This window comes from Diplotaxodon limnothrissa, linkage group LG2 (assembly GCF_057381915.1).
Source record: "Diplotaxodon limnothrissa isolate DT_005_m linkage group LG2, D_limnothrissa_male_GT1.1, whole genome shotgun sequence".
NCBI lineage: Eukaryota > Metazoa > Chordata > Actinopteri > Cichliformes > Cichlidae > Diplotaxodon > Diplotaxodon limnothrissa.
This window is the reverse complement of record NC_140597.1, coordinates 38,702,752-38,719,212: the sequence shown is the minus strand read 5'-3', so window position 1 is coordinate 38,719,212 and position 16,461 is coordinate 38,702,752. Positions and strand designations below refer to the sequence as shown.

The following is a 16,461-nucleotide window of genomic DNA, read 5'->3' as shown; positions in this document are numbered from 1 at the left end:
ACACATTTCAAGTTTTAGAGAAGATGTACTACCACCCAGATGATATATTTATCCAGAAAGTAGTTGAAGTTTGTTCAGCAAGACATTATTAAACCACATTCCACATATAATACAACAGCATGGCTTCTCCTTCGACAAGGAAAGAATACCTGGAGCCTGAAAACAGGTTACACACCGGGGAAGAATAAAGGGCAAAGTGCAAAGATTTCCACAGCTAAAGGTCAAAGGGACATGACTATAGAAACAAGATGAGATCAGCACAAGTTGGGTTTAATTCAGGAAAAGAGGTCAGGAATTCACGTTTAAGGTGAAAGTTGCTCTAAACAATTTGAAAAAGTGGATGCATTGTACATATATTTATTAGTTTCAGGTTGGCCATTCTTGTATTTTGCTCGTTTGTGTTGTTGTGTTTGCACATCTCTGTTGCTTGTGGGGCTCGCACACAAGAATTTCACTCGCATGTGCTGTGCCAGTGTGCCTGCACATGTGATGTGACAATAAAAGTGATTTGATTTGATTTGATTTGATTTGCATGGACAAAAATAGGGTTGGGAAGGTCAGGGTTGACACAGGGTTAGATTTTTTACTCCTTTTACCCTGGCGCAAGCGCTGCAGTGCTGATTGAGACTCCTGTAGGTTGAGTTGTTACCAGGGATGTCACTGGCTTTTCGCAACGACTCAACGCTCCCAGGCTGACTAGCAGATACCTCCATTGGAAAGGATGGTAGACAAACAGAGATAGCAGTTACTGACCATTTCATTTTTTATGATTAAAAAATTTGATTTGAAGGCATTTACCTTATATTTTTGATTTGTTTTGAGTATTAGAGATACATTTAAAAAAATCATGTTCATATTATATACACAAACTTTAGGTCCAAATAACAAACTCAAGTAGATGTTCTTAGCTTTTAATTAAAGACATACTGTGAGTGTAGATGTTAGTGAAAAGAAACGGCTTTGAAGACAAAAAAAGAATCCTCAGGGAGCCGGTTCAAGTTATTTTTGTAAAGACTATAAATGGAAGTACAAATCCATGTATTTATTTTTACACATTTGATCGCTGTGGGTATGCACAGTATACAGTAGCTGGTTGAAATCTCGCCTCTCATTGATTAAGCCTCAGTCAGTCTGGGATTTGTTTGCCTTAGACTCGCAACATCTCTCTGCTACAACTACAGGGCCGGGCGTCAATATCCCTCAGATGTATAGTTTGTGCCCTCCAACTCCTCTGTGGGAGCAATTGTCCAACTGATGTGAACAGGGGAAGTCCTTTTCTCTACAGACCATTATTCTCCATCTCTCCTCTTTTCTCTCTGCTGTGCAGGAAGCAAGCTGTCCTGCAAATCTGCTGGACTCTCCTGCATTTACAGGGAACACTGCCACAGGTCTAGGAGGCTGCCTAGACTTGGAGGTGTTTAATGGGATTTTCAAAATGTCCTGTTTGTTTCTCTTGAGACAAACATCTCTGTCTTACCACTCTTTAAAGACTTTTATTTGTCAACTTACTTGTCTCTAACAACTGCTATTCAGGATATGGATTCAGTTTAGGAGATATATTTTTGGATGAAAGAATATGCCAGGACCAAAAACCAAAAGATACCACTTACTGAGGCGTACTTTCCAGAGGGTTGGTGTTGCAACTTTTAGACTGATCACTATTAATAAACACAAAGTCAAGCGTTCCAGGTAAATAAGAAACTATTAATAAGAACAAACCAAACTGCTAAGTTGTTGCTAAGATGCTCTATCACAGTTTTACCCTTTTAATTCAAATGGACAGCCTAATAATGGGAGTTATGCCTATTTATCTTCTGCACATACAATGTGAACATGCTTGTGCCCCTTTAATAGCAACTTACCAACTATAGCTGCAAACTTTATTGTGTGATAGAAAATTATGAATACATGGAGTTCAGTGTTTCACTGACATTTAGAGTGTACCTGCAGGCTGGTTGGCTTATTGGAAAGTGCCCATAGGTCATTTACATGTCTACCTGTTGGAATAGGTTTGTTTTAGTGTTAAAAAAAAATAGATGATATTCTTATATTGTACATTGTTGGTAAAAGTCAACTCTTAGCTGTGCTCAGTAAAATTACTCAAAAACTACCGAGACCAGTTTCACAAAATTTGATGAAAAAATAGAGCAAGGACGAAGAAAGAACCTGAATTTCTGTGAAATTGCAGTAGTTACTGGATGGCAACACTAATCGGTATAGCCTTTTCATATCTGTCATAACAGTCAAATTTAGAGTAATTCAGTGCCACAAGGTTGGTAAGAAGCCTGTTGCTTTGCATCAAAAGTAGTGTCAGAGGTAAAAGATCACAAGATCTTCTAACAGGTCACTGCTCACGAGCTGAACTGAAGAGACTGGATCTTCCTTATTTAATGTGACAGCCAGCTCCTGGATCTACAGCATCGCACAACAACAAGAGGCAAAATTCATTGCTAAATAGGATGACGAGGACTCGAGAGTCTTCTTTCTTCATCCATGCTTTTCAGAATCTACTAGATCATAGGTGTCAAACTCTGGCCCGCGGGCCAAATTTGGCCCGCAGCCTAATTACATTTGGCCCGCAAAGCCATAACAAATTACTATCAGAGCTGGCCTACTGGTATTACACAGCTAATATATATATATATTGTTTAGTATTAAGCTTTGCTTGTTCCATATTCAGTTTTTCAGCAAAACGTGTTTGAGTCCATAAGAAAAGATTCATTCTCATATCTGGAGGAACAAATATATTTCAATAAATATTTACGTTAGCCCGCGACTTTGTTCCAGTTTTGAATTTTGGCCCACTGTGTGTTTGAGTTTGACACCCCTGTACTAGATTGTGACACTGAATACAAGTGTGTATGTTTTTCTTTCTGGTAGCAGTGTGTGTTTGCATCATTTACACTTACTATTCTCTGCTGCCGCTGCTTTTTCCTCAGCCTGATGAACTCCTTGTGTTGCCTTGAGACGAAGTTAACTGCTGCATACTCCAGAAGGGCAGCAAACACAAACAAAAGGCACACTGCCATCCAGATGTCAATGGCCTTCACATAAGACACCTGGAAAAGGACAAGGTCACAGTGTAATCAATAGCCAATCAATAAGGCTGATGGATAATTTCGTGGGTTGTTCACAGGCTCTGGGCTATAATGACATACATCTTTGGGATGGCCTAGAATTCAAATGAGTCAGTGGGTTGTGGGCTGTTGACACATAGCCATGAGGCAGGTCACAGCTAAGGCTTGGGGAGTCCCCTGGCCGTGTCATTCATGAGAGAAGATATGTCACACCACATCAGCAGCACCAACCGAGCAGGCACTCACTCAACTGAGCAGCATTTAACTGACTGTTACAGATACATACAGAGAAGCAAGGAAAAACAGAGAGGGATTGACAAACAGTTTCTTTTAAATGACTCCCTGTGGCTCAGGAGGTGGAGCGGGTCGTCACAGAATAAGCTGCTGTAATGTTATTGTGAATAGGTAAATGTGGCTTGAATAGTCAAAAGACTAAAAATGTGCGGTATAGATGTCAGTCCATTTACCACATAAAGACAAAATAAAGATTTTTTTTCATTTCCATTGACTTCACTTTGGTGGGCACAGCCAGTACAACTTTGTAGGAGTAATAACAGGATGCGACAAATTCTGATTTCTGTCAAACTCTCACTGAAGTGTCTCAGGAATTCAGTACATGCACAGTTTCATTCAGCTCAAATCTGGGACAAACTGCAGTCATCAAATAGATAAGTGCCGATTAAGGTTGTGTATAGATCTGAAATGGCTGACATAGTGTGTCTGATGCTTTTCTTGTGATAGTCACAAGGTCTTCGCATTAAATCTATACTCATACAGAACCAATTACACGTAAAACGTCTTTTACAGACATTGATTCTCTGCTGCTATCTCATGAAACATTTGATTTGTCTTGTCAGGTAATATCAGCAAAGTTAATGGTTTTTGTAAATCCTGCATTACTTTTATGTCTGAAAATGTCAGAAGAGTACAATTTTCACACTCAGTTCACAATGCCATTTATTACATATGTTTCACTTGGTCAATGACCTTTTTCTGGAGCTGATAGCGTTATGTAATCCTATTTCTTCTCATACTTTAAGTTTTTGGACAAATCTGGGAATATTATTAGTTTCAAAATCTGTTCATTTGTTTCCGAGGATAATATTTCAGGTCCTGTGGCAGAAAAGTTACTTCTTTGCACTCTGCTGACATTTTAGATGTGATTTATTCCATCTCAGATCTTCTAATTTTAAAAGCAACATGCTAAATCCAGCAGACTGATGTTTATTTTAAACTTCACCTGAATTTGAACAATTTTCCAGGGCTGTAGGTTTCTAAATGGTAGTGTAGGACTCACCTTGGGCAAAGAGGCTCTTGAGCCGGAGCTCTGTGTGGTCATTGTAAGTACTGTGGTGATGCCCAGACCAACTCTGGCTGGTGCAGCATCCATGTTTATCCAGAAAGAGACCCATGAGAGGATAACAATGAGAAGGGAAGGGATGTACATCTGGATTAAGTAGTAACCCATCTGACGTTCCAGGTGGAACTTCACCTCAATGCAGGTGAACTGACCTGCAGAAAGATGGCATAAGACAAAAGACTGCCTGTTTTGCTTTACTTGTTTTTCATGTTTTTGTGTCATGACCTGAAATATAAATACAGTAAGAAACAAGTTTGTCTTTTAAAATGACATTTTTCTTGAAGGCTACTAGACTTCATGCAATCAGAATTATGCAGGGTGTACTGGAATAAGATGTGGCTTACTGCGACATGCAAAAAAAGTCTTATAACATGGGTAACTTGGTGGTTACACTTATTGCACCTGTGTTGTAGTGCTTAGTGCAGTAGCCCAAATCCTTCTCTTCTTTTAGCACAAACTGAGGGAGGGTGAGATCATCGGCCACCTGAACGGGGTACTCAGACAGCCACTCAAAGATTAAGTCATTCATCGTGTAACCAACTGTGAAAGGAAACCAAGGGGCACAAAAAGGAGAGAACAGACACAAATGGTGAGAAACGTGCTCTTCCAATTACAACTTAGTCTCTTCTACTCGTTCTAAACAAATCCCTCCTTGTTTCTGTGTTTTTCCCTTGCACCCTCCCTGATATTTGAAGCATTTAGCTGATATATACCCCACTATTTTCACATCATGCATTTTCCTACACTACTGCATATTTTGAAAAAAATGCATGCAGCTGCTAATGTACGTCACTTCACACACTCAGTATTGAACATGCAATACCTAAAAAGAGACAAAGTTCCATAAAACTATAACAAAAATACCAAGTTACCACTGACTATCTGCCAAACTGCACCAGTACAACAGCACTTTACAGAGTTATGGATAGCACTCTTCACAAAATACAAGATGTAGTGAAAAACAAGGCTGCACATTATTTAGTCGTTCGGAGACGAGAAGTGCAGAAGTTTACAAAAAAAAGTCTGTGTGTTGTTTAACTCAGATAACCTGCTTCAGCAGCTATTGAATATTCTTGCTATCACTGCCGTTATTCCTCCTCCTTAACCCAATTTTTCAAGGGGATCGTGCTACCACGGTCTAAAATCCGTGCATGAGAAAGCATTAGAAACCTTGGCTAATGAGACTTTGAGAGAGGCAGAATGAAACTTGCAAGGCTGTGGTGATGTAATGCTCCTCTCCCCATCTGTCCAGCTACCAGCTACCCTCTGCCATCCTGTTTGTCACAGTAAAGGTCACATCATACTGCACAGCAACAGTTGTGTTGTTGTGGTTGTTTGAAGGTTACAGACTAAGGAGGCGACACGAGGAGCATATCTGCCTGAGAAACTCTGAGAAACTGGTGCCAACACACCATTAACGCACAAACTACAACATAGAATACGACTGCCACGCAGTTTAGAGAAGCACTTAGATGTAAACACTTGGGATAAGTCAACAACTGTTTTTCTTGAAACACAAATACATTCACATGTTGATTTGCATCATTTTTTAAAAGGGTTACACTCCTCACAGCTGCGTGATTACAGGTGTATTAAAAATGCATGCTGCATGCAACAACAGCAAGGAGTTCCTCGCACATCTAAATAATACTGATGTCTACTGGGACCCTTTAGGGCCTGAATTACAAAAGACATCAATTATTCACGATGTTACATCCAATCCCACACCACCAGTCTGAAAAACACCACCACTAAAACACGCTTCTGTCGTTCACAAGGAGAAGTCACTGTCATTCAGACATCCTGCTACTTACTGTTCCTCTGCCAGACGGAGCCAACAGACGTCAAAACGCAACCGACACAGCTTTCAAGGTGCAATAAAAATGGAATTCATGAGCCAGCATGTCTGGAATATCTCAGCAAGGTAGAGTAATGAGCATTAGTCACATGCCATCTCTTTTTTCATGTTATAAAGTCTTTCACCTAATGAAAGTTACAGTTATGCTTCACACTTCCTGTTTTAGTCTTGGCTTTCACTAATAGACTAACTTCCAAGTAGATTTGGGGTTACTGAACATTAATGGCTCGTGGCAAAGCAAACTAGTATAAGCTGCATATATGAGGCTTTGAAGTGTCAGAATAAGGCAGAATCCTATGGTTGGCTCTGTTTATATATCTGTATAAGCCCGTGGCCTTGGCTCTCTAAACCTCAGAAGATAAACTCCTCCCCCATTATTCTCCTCTCTCACGCTCTCATGCTGAGCAGATGGTGTTGCGAGAGCTCTAGTAGTGACAGCAAAACCCATAATGTCCTCTTAACATTAAGCTCAAGCCAAGGTGATCGCACCCTTGGGTGGTGTACACTAGCAGCATCCTCAGTAGGCCTTTAATCATAAATGATTACCTCTCCTCTAATGGCAGTGTGATGTGATACAGTAACCCCCAGAACTAACACACATACACGCACGCACATATAGACAGACACTGCCACATCAGGCACACATCTGTTTACCCGAGCGTCTCCTCTTCTTGCACTTCTGAAGGGTGAAATGTCTTTATATTTTATTAGATTAAAAAAAAAAAACTCAGCTTGTCCCTCTGCTTCTTGATTATTACCGAGTCAGGTACAAATCCAGATAGCGGTTAAAACTTTAAACTAAACTTATTTGGATAAAAGCTGAATCTTTGGAAGGCTCTGTCTATTTCACCCTTTGCCAAAGTTGAATTCTTTTGTCCCTGTGAAGGGAAACTGGGTCACACTAGGCACAGAGGGTGGGTCACATATAATAAAAGGGACACAAAATTAAAGTTTTATTATTTATATCCTGGAAATTGGTTTCATGAGGGCAGATACTATCTCTGCTAAAGGCAAAGGAAGTCTGAGAGAGGAGAATACTCTTCCTACTCGGTTTTATCAGTGCATAACATTTTAATAGGTTTCAAATATGTTTTCTACGTTTTTTCCAAACTCTCTGGTTTTAATAAATGCGGAGAAAATGTGGTGCCTTGGTCCAAACCTTTGAAACTGTCCACTCCACTGAGCTGACTGATTTGTCTGGCACTGTGACGTGAAAAAGTAGCTTCTCTGTCAAACATTGAGTCCAATGAGCACCAAAAAACAGGACTAAAGATTAGCCAGTGTCACTGGCGGCATCAATGCTGATGCCAAGCAGTTGTCAAGCTGTGCAAATGAGGAATCAGTCTGTTTTGCATTTGTGCTGCTGAAATTGACATGATCCCCTCGAGAGTATTTTACATAGATGGTATGCATTCTATACAAGGGGTAACATCGCAGTTTGATTTTGCTTTGGTCTGCTCTGCAAAACCAATATGTTTGCACGACTGCACTTCAGTGTCAACCTAAAATTGTGATAGCTTCAGACAAAGAGGTTAGTCTCTAAAGAGTGATTAGGGGAAAATCAAATCCTCTCTCCCACTGAAATGTTCAGGAGTGGAGACAGTGTCAGACTAAAGACAGAAACAAAGTGTAAGAACCTGACAATTCTGCCATGTTTCATGTAAGAAAATGTGAATGATTCAAGGGGGGAAAAGTTCATTTTATTTTTCCCTTCTCTGAGATTGCAGCAGCAACATAGCTGGGGTTTTCCACTCGTCCCTTTGCCCAGCAAAGTTTTCAGTTCCTCCCGGGGGATCCTCAGATATTCCCAGGCCAGATACGATATACTCCTTTGAGTTTCAGGCCTTACACAGGGGTCTTCACTCAGCAGATGTAAGCAGAAAAATCCCCCCCCCCTCCCAAAAAAAAAAAGATGCCTAGGAGGGATCCTAACTAGATGCCCAAACCAACTTAATTGACACCTTGTGGTATAAAATGACAGCTGCTATCAGTAGCAGCACCAATTTTCAGTAACTGACTAATATAGTTAGCTTCACCAAGTGGATAAAAATACTACTGTTGTTGACGTAATGTCAGTCAACATCTGCCTCTATAGTTGCCTAACTTCCACAGCTTAAAAGGTTTTGAAATGGCATGTTTGCTCTTAAAACGGGAACAAGAATGAGGCTGTTTTCGGTAAAAGCAATTGTATTTCATAGAAAAGCTTTACCTGATAGTGTAAAGTTCCCCACATCCTAATCTACAGGACAAAAAAAAGCAAACATCGGTCTATACAACATAGCGTGACTTTTGATCACTGTCACAGGATTTTTACCCACGAGACAGTGGTTCTTATACTAATTCTACAAATGCTGGTTATGGTTTGGGTTAATATAGACCCTTTTGCACTGTTAGATGTTTTGCTATTTGAAAACCCTTAAGATAAACTTCTAGAAAGTACAAAGCTATGACATCACAGCAACATGACCGGTCAGTTGTAACAGTGTCCAGGAAGCAATATTAATTATGGTGATATAGGAACAACACGGCAATATCAGATTGTGGATGGATTAAGTACAATTGGATCCTTGACTGCAAGACTGCACCCAGCTTGAGGAACCTATTTCGCACACATATGCTTGCACATTAGCATCTTTCTCAATCAAGCTGGTAGAGCGCTTACAGTTTCACCTTTGCAGTCATAGTTTAATAAATATTTAATGTCCGTTACTGCTGTTAAGCAATATGTGGACAATTGCTCCTTCTGTGAAATAGTACGGACAATGGTCAACACCAGCTTGAGTAACAATCATATTAGCAATATCGATTAGAAACATGGACAAACATATGAAGCAATTACAAAACGTCATGCTCACACAAACCTGTAGGTTTGGCATACAGCAAGGCAAATGTAGAAAAGGGCAAAATGCAGAAAATAAGAAACCAAAGGAGGATAAAAGAGAAGTGAAACAAAAGGAAGAGGAGGAAATGAAAACTCACAGCTTTCAAGCTGCATGGTACAGGTCTGAATGTCCATTGGGAAATTCTTCAAATCCATAGGGCAAGACAGGGTAAGAGTCAGCCTGAGATAGAAAAAACAGATTGGAAAAGAGAAATAGGACGTAGAAGATGTCAGAGGGCACGACAGAGCTCGAGGAAAAGACACGAAGCATAAGAAGAAACGATCGATTACAACATTTTTAAAAAGTGGCTTTATCAGCGTCGGCTGCTTTGTTTTGCAATTTATGAGTCTGTATGAAAATGTTCAATAAAAAGTAATCGAATAAATAAAAATAATAAACAGGGATCTTTTTTTCAAAAAGAGTAGATTGGAAAACAGCTTGGATTTGTCTGCCATTTGATCGCTCACTCACTCACTCACTCACCACAGTAATAGAGAAGTAATTGGTGCAGGCATCCCGACTTTTATTTGTTGTTTTGATGCATTAAGCCTTCAAGGATTCTTAGAGAAGAGAGAGAGAGCTATTTGGGAGTCTGTCTGGAGGAAAGCTCTGTAATTACCTGCTGTAATGCATTGCCCAGAGGCGAGACAAGAGCCGGCAGCAATATACACTCAGACACCCATTTGCAACTGTGTTATGATGACAATATCTTTTTCACCAGCAGAAGAACAAACTACAAATACTCCACTGGTTGACTCGCTGCCTAAATTGTGTCATGCACTTAGAGGGAACAAAGATGTTTGATGCATAATTACCGAACATAGTTTGCAAGCAAACCTAAGAGATGCAGTAAATCAGTGGAATGAGGAGGTGATTATCTGTATTTGCAATACTGTGAGTCTGTTTTCAATGGATGATGTCAATGTTTATGCCTCTCCCTCTTCCTAAAGAAGTTTTTCTTCTCAGTAAAATAGTAATTTCATGATTCAAATTCAAATTCAAATTTTATTTGTCACACACACACAGCCATACACAGTATGACATGGGGGTGAAATGCTTGTAGCTGTACAATGCCCGACCATTAAATGACAGAAGAAAAGTTTTACAATATTTACAATTTACTACAAAAATTTACAAATTAATTTAGGAATTTACAGTAAAGAATGTGCAAATAGCAGAAGAGATTATAAAGATAAGGATTATAAATTATAGGAATTATAGGATTATAGGAAATGTGTGGTGGTGCGTGTGGTGACGTGTGGGAGAGTCCAGTCCTACACCTGGTTCAGGCCCCGAATAGCCTGGGGGAAGAAGCTCCTCCTCATTCTCTCTGTTTTGGCCTTAAGGGAGCGGAAGCGCTTCCCAGACCTCAACAGTGAGAAGAGTCCATTGTTGGGATGGGAGAGGTCCATCATAATCTTCCTAGCTTTGGACTTGCACCGCTTGGTGTAGATGGACAGCAGGTCAGGGAGCTCTGATTGAATGATGCGTTCTGCCGAGCGCACCACCCTTTGCAGATCTCGTCTGTCCTGCTTGGTGCTGTTCCCAAACCAGGTGCAGATGTTTGACGTCAGGACGCTCTCGATGGTGCAGGAGTAGAAGTTCTTGAGCACCTTCAGTGGCAGATGGAAGTCTCTAAGTCTTCTGAGGAAGAAGAGACGCTGACGGGCTTTCTTAACCAGGGTGTTGATGTGACAGGACCATGACAGGTCCTGAGTGATGTGGACACCCAGGTATCGGAAACTGTCCACTCTCTCCACTGGCGTGCCACTGATGATGAGGGGTTTGTAATTCCTCGCCTGCTTTGTAGTGAAGTCCACGATCAGCTCCTTAGTCTTGCTGATGTTTAGGAGGAGGTTATTCTCCTGGCACCAGGTCTCCAGGTTCCTAATCTCCTCCAGGTAGGCCGTCTCGATGTTGTCGGAGATCAGGCCCACAACAGCAGTGTCGTCAGCAAACTTGACAATGGAGGTGGTGTCGGATGTGGCTACACAGTCATAAGTGTACAGTGAGTACAGCAGGGGGCTTAAAACACAGCCCTGAGGCACTCCAGTGCTGAGTGAGATGGAGGGGGAGACTTGTTTTCCTACCCTCACTGATTGGGGTCTGTCTGTGAGGAAGTTGAGGATCCACTGACACAGTGATGAGCTGAGTCCAAGATCCGTCAACTTGGTGAAAAGCTTAGAGGGAATTATTGTGTTGAATGCTGAACTGTAGTCCACGAACAGCATCCTAACATAATTCCCTCTGCCAGTGTCCAGGTGACTCAGGGATGTGTGGAGCAGGTGAGATATGGCATCGTCTGTGGAACGATTAGTCCGGTAAGCAAACTGAAGTGAGTCGATGGTGGGAGGAAGTGAAGAAGTGATGTGATCTCTCATCAGTCTTTCAAAACACTTCATCACAATTGAAGTCAGTGCTACTGGACGGTAGTCATTGTGGCAAGCGGGCTGTTGTTTCTTTGGAACAGGGACAATAATGGACCGTTTGAAGCACGTGGGAACCACAGCTTGGGCCAGGGAGAGGTTGAAGATCTCCGTGAACACCGGTGCTAGTTGATCAGCGCAGGCTCTAAGGACCCGGCCAGGGATTGCATCTGGTCCTGCTGCCTTCCTGGTGTTCACCCTCCTGAAGGTGTTCCTCACAGCATGCTCTGTGATGACGAATGCATTTTCTTCACTGGTGCACTCCGAGCGCGCACAGCCGTTTGTTGTTTTAATTGCTGCGGCGTCGAAGCGAGCATAAAACGTGTTCAGCTCATCAGCCAGTGAAGCATCTGCATTCATCATTGAAGAAGCTGGTCGTTTATAGTCCGTTATAGTCCGCAGTCCTTTCCACAGGCTCCTAGAGTCGCACTGTCGTAGCTGTGACTCTAGTTTTTCCCCGTAGCTCCGCTTTGCCTTTCGGACCGCGCTGCGCGCTGCACACGTTGTAGGACGCAGCCTTGTATAGGTCCATACAAGGGAAAATCAACAACAAAACATATAAACATAAATATCACTGCACAACATAACTTAACGCGAACAGACTTTTGTGATTAAATTGTTTTCTATTGTGTACATTTTATCAGCGTTTTAATTACAAACATGTTTAAAGCTTTAAAATGGGAACTCTGGACACACGAGCACGGAGTAAAACTACATCTACTCCTCCCGTGCAATCGTTTATTAAGTCGGCTGCAAATTTCCCATCTGGCGCAGAGCGTCATTAAACAAAATCGCATCAAAGACTCCGTCACACACTTGCCACTTGACATGTTTGCACCCTATTAATAGTTTGGTGACCTCCAGTGCGCATAGACATGCACTGGTTGGGTGGAAAGATGCAGTAAGATGAGTAACTGGCATTTCAGCAATCTGCTATATTTTAGTTAAGAAGTCATGTTTGAGTGGGATTTATTTTCCATTTCTCTGCTAGCACCAGACTGGGGAGCAATTTTTTTTTTTTTTTGGGGGGGGGGGGGGGCATCTTCACTGAATTTAGCAGAAATGGAGTGCCCAAGTTGAGTAACGATTTGCTGATGCATAGGGCTGTGCGATATGACCAAAATCTCATATCCCGATATAAGAATTCCATCATCCGATAACGATATAAATCACAAAAATGTAACATTTTCTATAAATTCCGTGAATCTCGGGCAGCTCGACTTGCGGGAAGTGTTCTCAGCTGGGCGTCGTGTAGCTGGAGTCGAGTGTTTTAACCGATGCATGAAACGATACATTTTTAGACATAAGTTGTAACGGCCGCCATTTTCTTTGTGAGTATTTATTACACGGCGTGCTGCGGGGAGAAGCCTGTTCTGACCTTTGAGTCTAAGGTTTATTTTTTAGCACCTGGCGACTCTTTTTTACTTCTCATCTGTAAATACTCTGCATACTCTTTTATGTGATTCAGTTTATTTTGAAAAGTCTCAACAGGATCTTGAACTTTATTGTGAAAGGTTTATGTGGAACATAAACAAGCGGACACGCGATGGTGTTACCGTCGTTGTTGCTAACGACAACACATAAAAACAAGCGCTTGTCCGTCTGTAGTGTGGTTATATTAAATATAAGAGAAAGAGAGAAGTTTAAGAAATTAATAAAGCCACTACAGTGAGCATCGAAACCATGAAAAAAATATTGCCATAAACAGTTTATTTTGCGACACCACGAAACAAACGATAGCGTAAAATGAAACTATAGACATTTTTATATCGTCATCCGATATATATCGTTATATCGAACAGCCCTACTGATGCATATACATAGTTTGAGTTTAATGCCTCGATTAAAAAAAAGAAAAAAAGACGCTGTTTAAAATGTAAACCAAAAGAAAATACAACAATTTTCCAAACTCATAATCCCAGATCTTTGTCACAGCAGCGCAAAGAAAACCTATTCAGTGTTTGAACTGAATCTAAGAAACAGTTTCAGTCCACCAATCTGCAAAAAACTGAGTCTACAAATTCTCTACAATTTCAGAATAATGTTTCTCTGCGTAAAATTGTGAAGGCTGCAAATATCTAATCATCTACAGCACATAATATCAAGAAAAAGAGTCCAAGAATCTGCATGACATGACCCTGTCTCACCTCTGAGATGTGCTGCTGCCAAAAAATTTAAAATGAGCTACACTTTTCTTTAAATAGTACATTTTCTCACTTTAAACATTTGATATGTTTACCATGTTCTTTATTGTGAATAAAATATGGGTTTATGAGATTTGCAAATCAATACATTTTCTTTTCATTTACATTTTACACAGCATTTCAACACTTTCTGAATTTGGTTTGGAAAATATTGTATGTACAGTAATGTTGTATATAAAGCCTAAAGAGGACAGAACAAAATCTGAAGTAAAATAGAAAGTCTCAAGCTCAAACTGAATAGAATTAAATGGACTTCACACATGAATAATTCCCTCTTTAGGGGGTTTATGGTTAGAAATGGGCAAAAAAAATTCTACAGGTCAGACTCTCACTCACAAATCCAAACCTACTAGAGACTGAAATTCAATAAATTCATGTTGTTAAAAAATAAATTGAAGTGTTTTCTAAACATATAACTAGATAACCCAGTACCAGTGGTCCTGCTGTTCTAGAAATATAATCTTTAGTTACCTGATACTGTAAAGAACGCTGCCATCTTGGAAAATCCGTAGCAGCTTGTTATCAGTAGTGACCTCATGGAAATTGGCTCCTTTCTCGTTTGCGAAGAATAAATCAGGTTTCCAGATAGAGTCCAACATGGATGGATCCAGATCAAGGGAGTCATCGGGGTATTCGCTGTATGCCAGACGAGGGTCATTCCATTTTTGCCGTAGAAATACATTGAGCCTGTAGTCCTGTGGAAGAACGCAGGGTAGTTAATGGAAAATATACCATCAGTGGAGGTTGCAGTTAGATGGAAAACTCAGAAGTGGATTGTTCTGCTGTAGTTTGAGAAGTTCTGGGACCAGTCTGATACGGGTCACTGTTTGTCCGTTCTTATTTTGAATTGAAGCTAAACTTCTCAAAGCCAGACAGAAATATCATGAAAGTTATTCTCTTGGGATGGAGTACGACTTTATACAACATTAATTCGAGCTATATAATTTTTCTACTTTATATTTCCTCATGATGAGAATAACACACTTTAATGAACATCCTTTCATTTGAGAAATGTGAAATGTGTGAAAACCCTGGAGACTGAGCAAATAAATGGAAAATCTGAAAAATATTCATATCACACCTAACAAGAAAGAGCAAGCGCTAAGGTCACTGCAGATAATTCATCTTTGTTTGCTGCATTATATTTGTCAGGTTTAGTAAAAAAAGAAAAGAAAAGACTGCGCTGAGAGCTGATAATGAAGGCCAGGCTAAGGAAATACACCAAACACAGCCTGGCCTGCAGCCAGAAGACATAAGTAATTAAATTAGAAATCTAATCAGTACAATTAATTCATAATTTCTCTGTGGCCAATTGCAGTTATTAAGGTTTTTTCTTTTATTTATTTAAAAAAAATAAGAAAAGTCCTGCAGTTAAAATATTAATGTTTTCTGGGTTAACCTGACTGTAGCTTTGGAGCTTTGGAAGTCCCCCGGATACCCTTAAACACTTCACTGCTTTACTGTAGTGTTAATGCAGACGTAAGGGGAGCCATTTTTCCTGTCCTTTCACCCTTCTCCCTTTTCTTTCATTTTCTCAATTTTTCATTTTAATTGCAGAGTGGACAGTTCATTATCAGCATGTCAGTGACCCCAATGGTCTCTGAAGGTTGCACTGTTATGCTCCAGGAAACAGAAATTGCTTCAGCACTTAAAGGATTAGAAACCAATAAGTTAGAAAAGGAAAATGAAAAGTATTTTTTATTATTAATCATGCAGAGAGATACAACTGTACCATAATCTGCTGCTATAATCATGTCAAAGAGTATTTACAATATTTAATTTTCTGGGCTACGAAGAAAAAGCAAAACTTACATTTTTAAGAAATGTGTAATATTTGTACATGCTCTTCTTACCATGGTCGTTTCTGTGATTGAACCAAAGCTGTTGATAAAAATATTACAGGTGACGTTCACAGGCGGACCTGGGGAAAAGAGATAAGAACATAGATGCACACTTGTCCCTGCGATTTATGAAAAAGCACCACTGTGAATATTTGTCTTTGCACCTTCTGAGGCTATAGAAAATGTATCCATTGTACCACTACTTTTCATCTGCTTACAGTGACTGTGACTTAAAAATGTTATTGCAATGCATGCAATGCTAATTCCAGTTCTGAAGTTGGAGTTCCTGCTATTCCTCTCACTGTCAGTGCAACGACAGCTTAAAAGCTTCATGTAAAAGTCTGGGCACAAAGATAATGACAGGAGGAACAAATATAGTCAGGCGTCTGAGAAAACAAAATAGTGCTCAGGCCTGTCTACATTACATAACTCAGGGAGGATGTTTTATAGAGTCACACACTCCACTAACAAGTACACCACAGAGGTACAACATTAAGAAAAATATTTTGTTGCTTAAACCCTGACACTGTGGAGCTGTGTTCAATGTGTGGAGGACACACATGAGAACCTTACTCTCAGGTGCTTTGTATGCACACCATCTACCCATATCCTCTCCTGGTGACTTGTGGGTGGTTCAAACTGTTTCTTCTCTAGAAAATCCAGGTAGCAGTTTTGCACATATATTTTGTATGTAACAGAATTTTGGTTTTTGGAAGTAATGTCGTACTGAGACAAAATTACAGCGGTTGGGTATCTCATAGCATAAAGCATACGAACAGCTTTAAATGTTAGAATTTTCCTACAGTTTTGGTG

At 40.3% G+C, this 16,461-nt stretch overlaps 1 protein-coding gene across 2 annotated transcripts in view; it reads right to left on the bottom strand.

The window, feature by feature from the left end:
• Window positions 1-16,461, bottom strand: part of glra4a (glycine receptor, alpha 4a) — a 47,938-nt gene that overhangs the window by 5,474 nt on the left and 26,003 nt on the right. Inside the window, exons 3-9 of one of the 2 annotated variants that reach the window (XM_085373399.1) lie at window positions 15,661-15,728; window positions 14,279-14,502; window positions 9,275-9,357; window positions 4,840-4,977; window positions 4,375-4,589; window positions 2,910-3,059; window positions 597-707 (exon numbers count right to left, since the gene is read on the bottom strand). In XM_085373399.1, the coding sequence (XP_085229525.1) occupies window positions 597-707; window positions 2,910-3,059; window positions 4,375-4,589; window positions 4,840-4,977; window positions 9,275-9,357; window positions 14,279-14,502; window positions 15,661-15,728 (989 nt within the window). The remainder of the gene's footprint in view (window positions 1-596; window positions 708-2,909; window positions 3,060-4,374; window positions 4,590-4,839; window positions 4,978-9,274; window positions 9,358-14,278; window positions 14,503-15,660; window positions 15,729-16,461) is intronic. The other variant, XM_085373406.1, reaches the window with a different exon arrangement.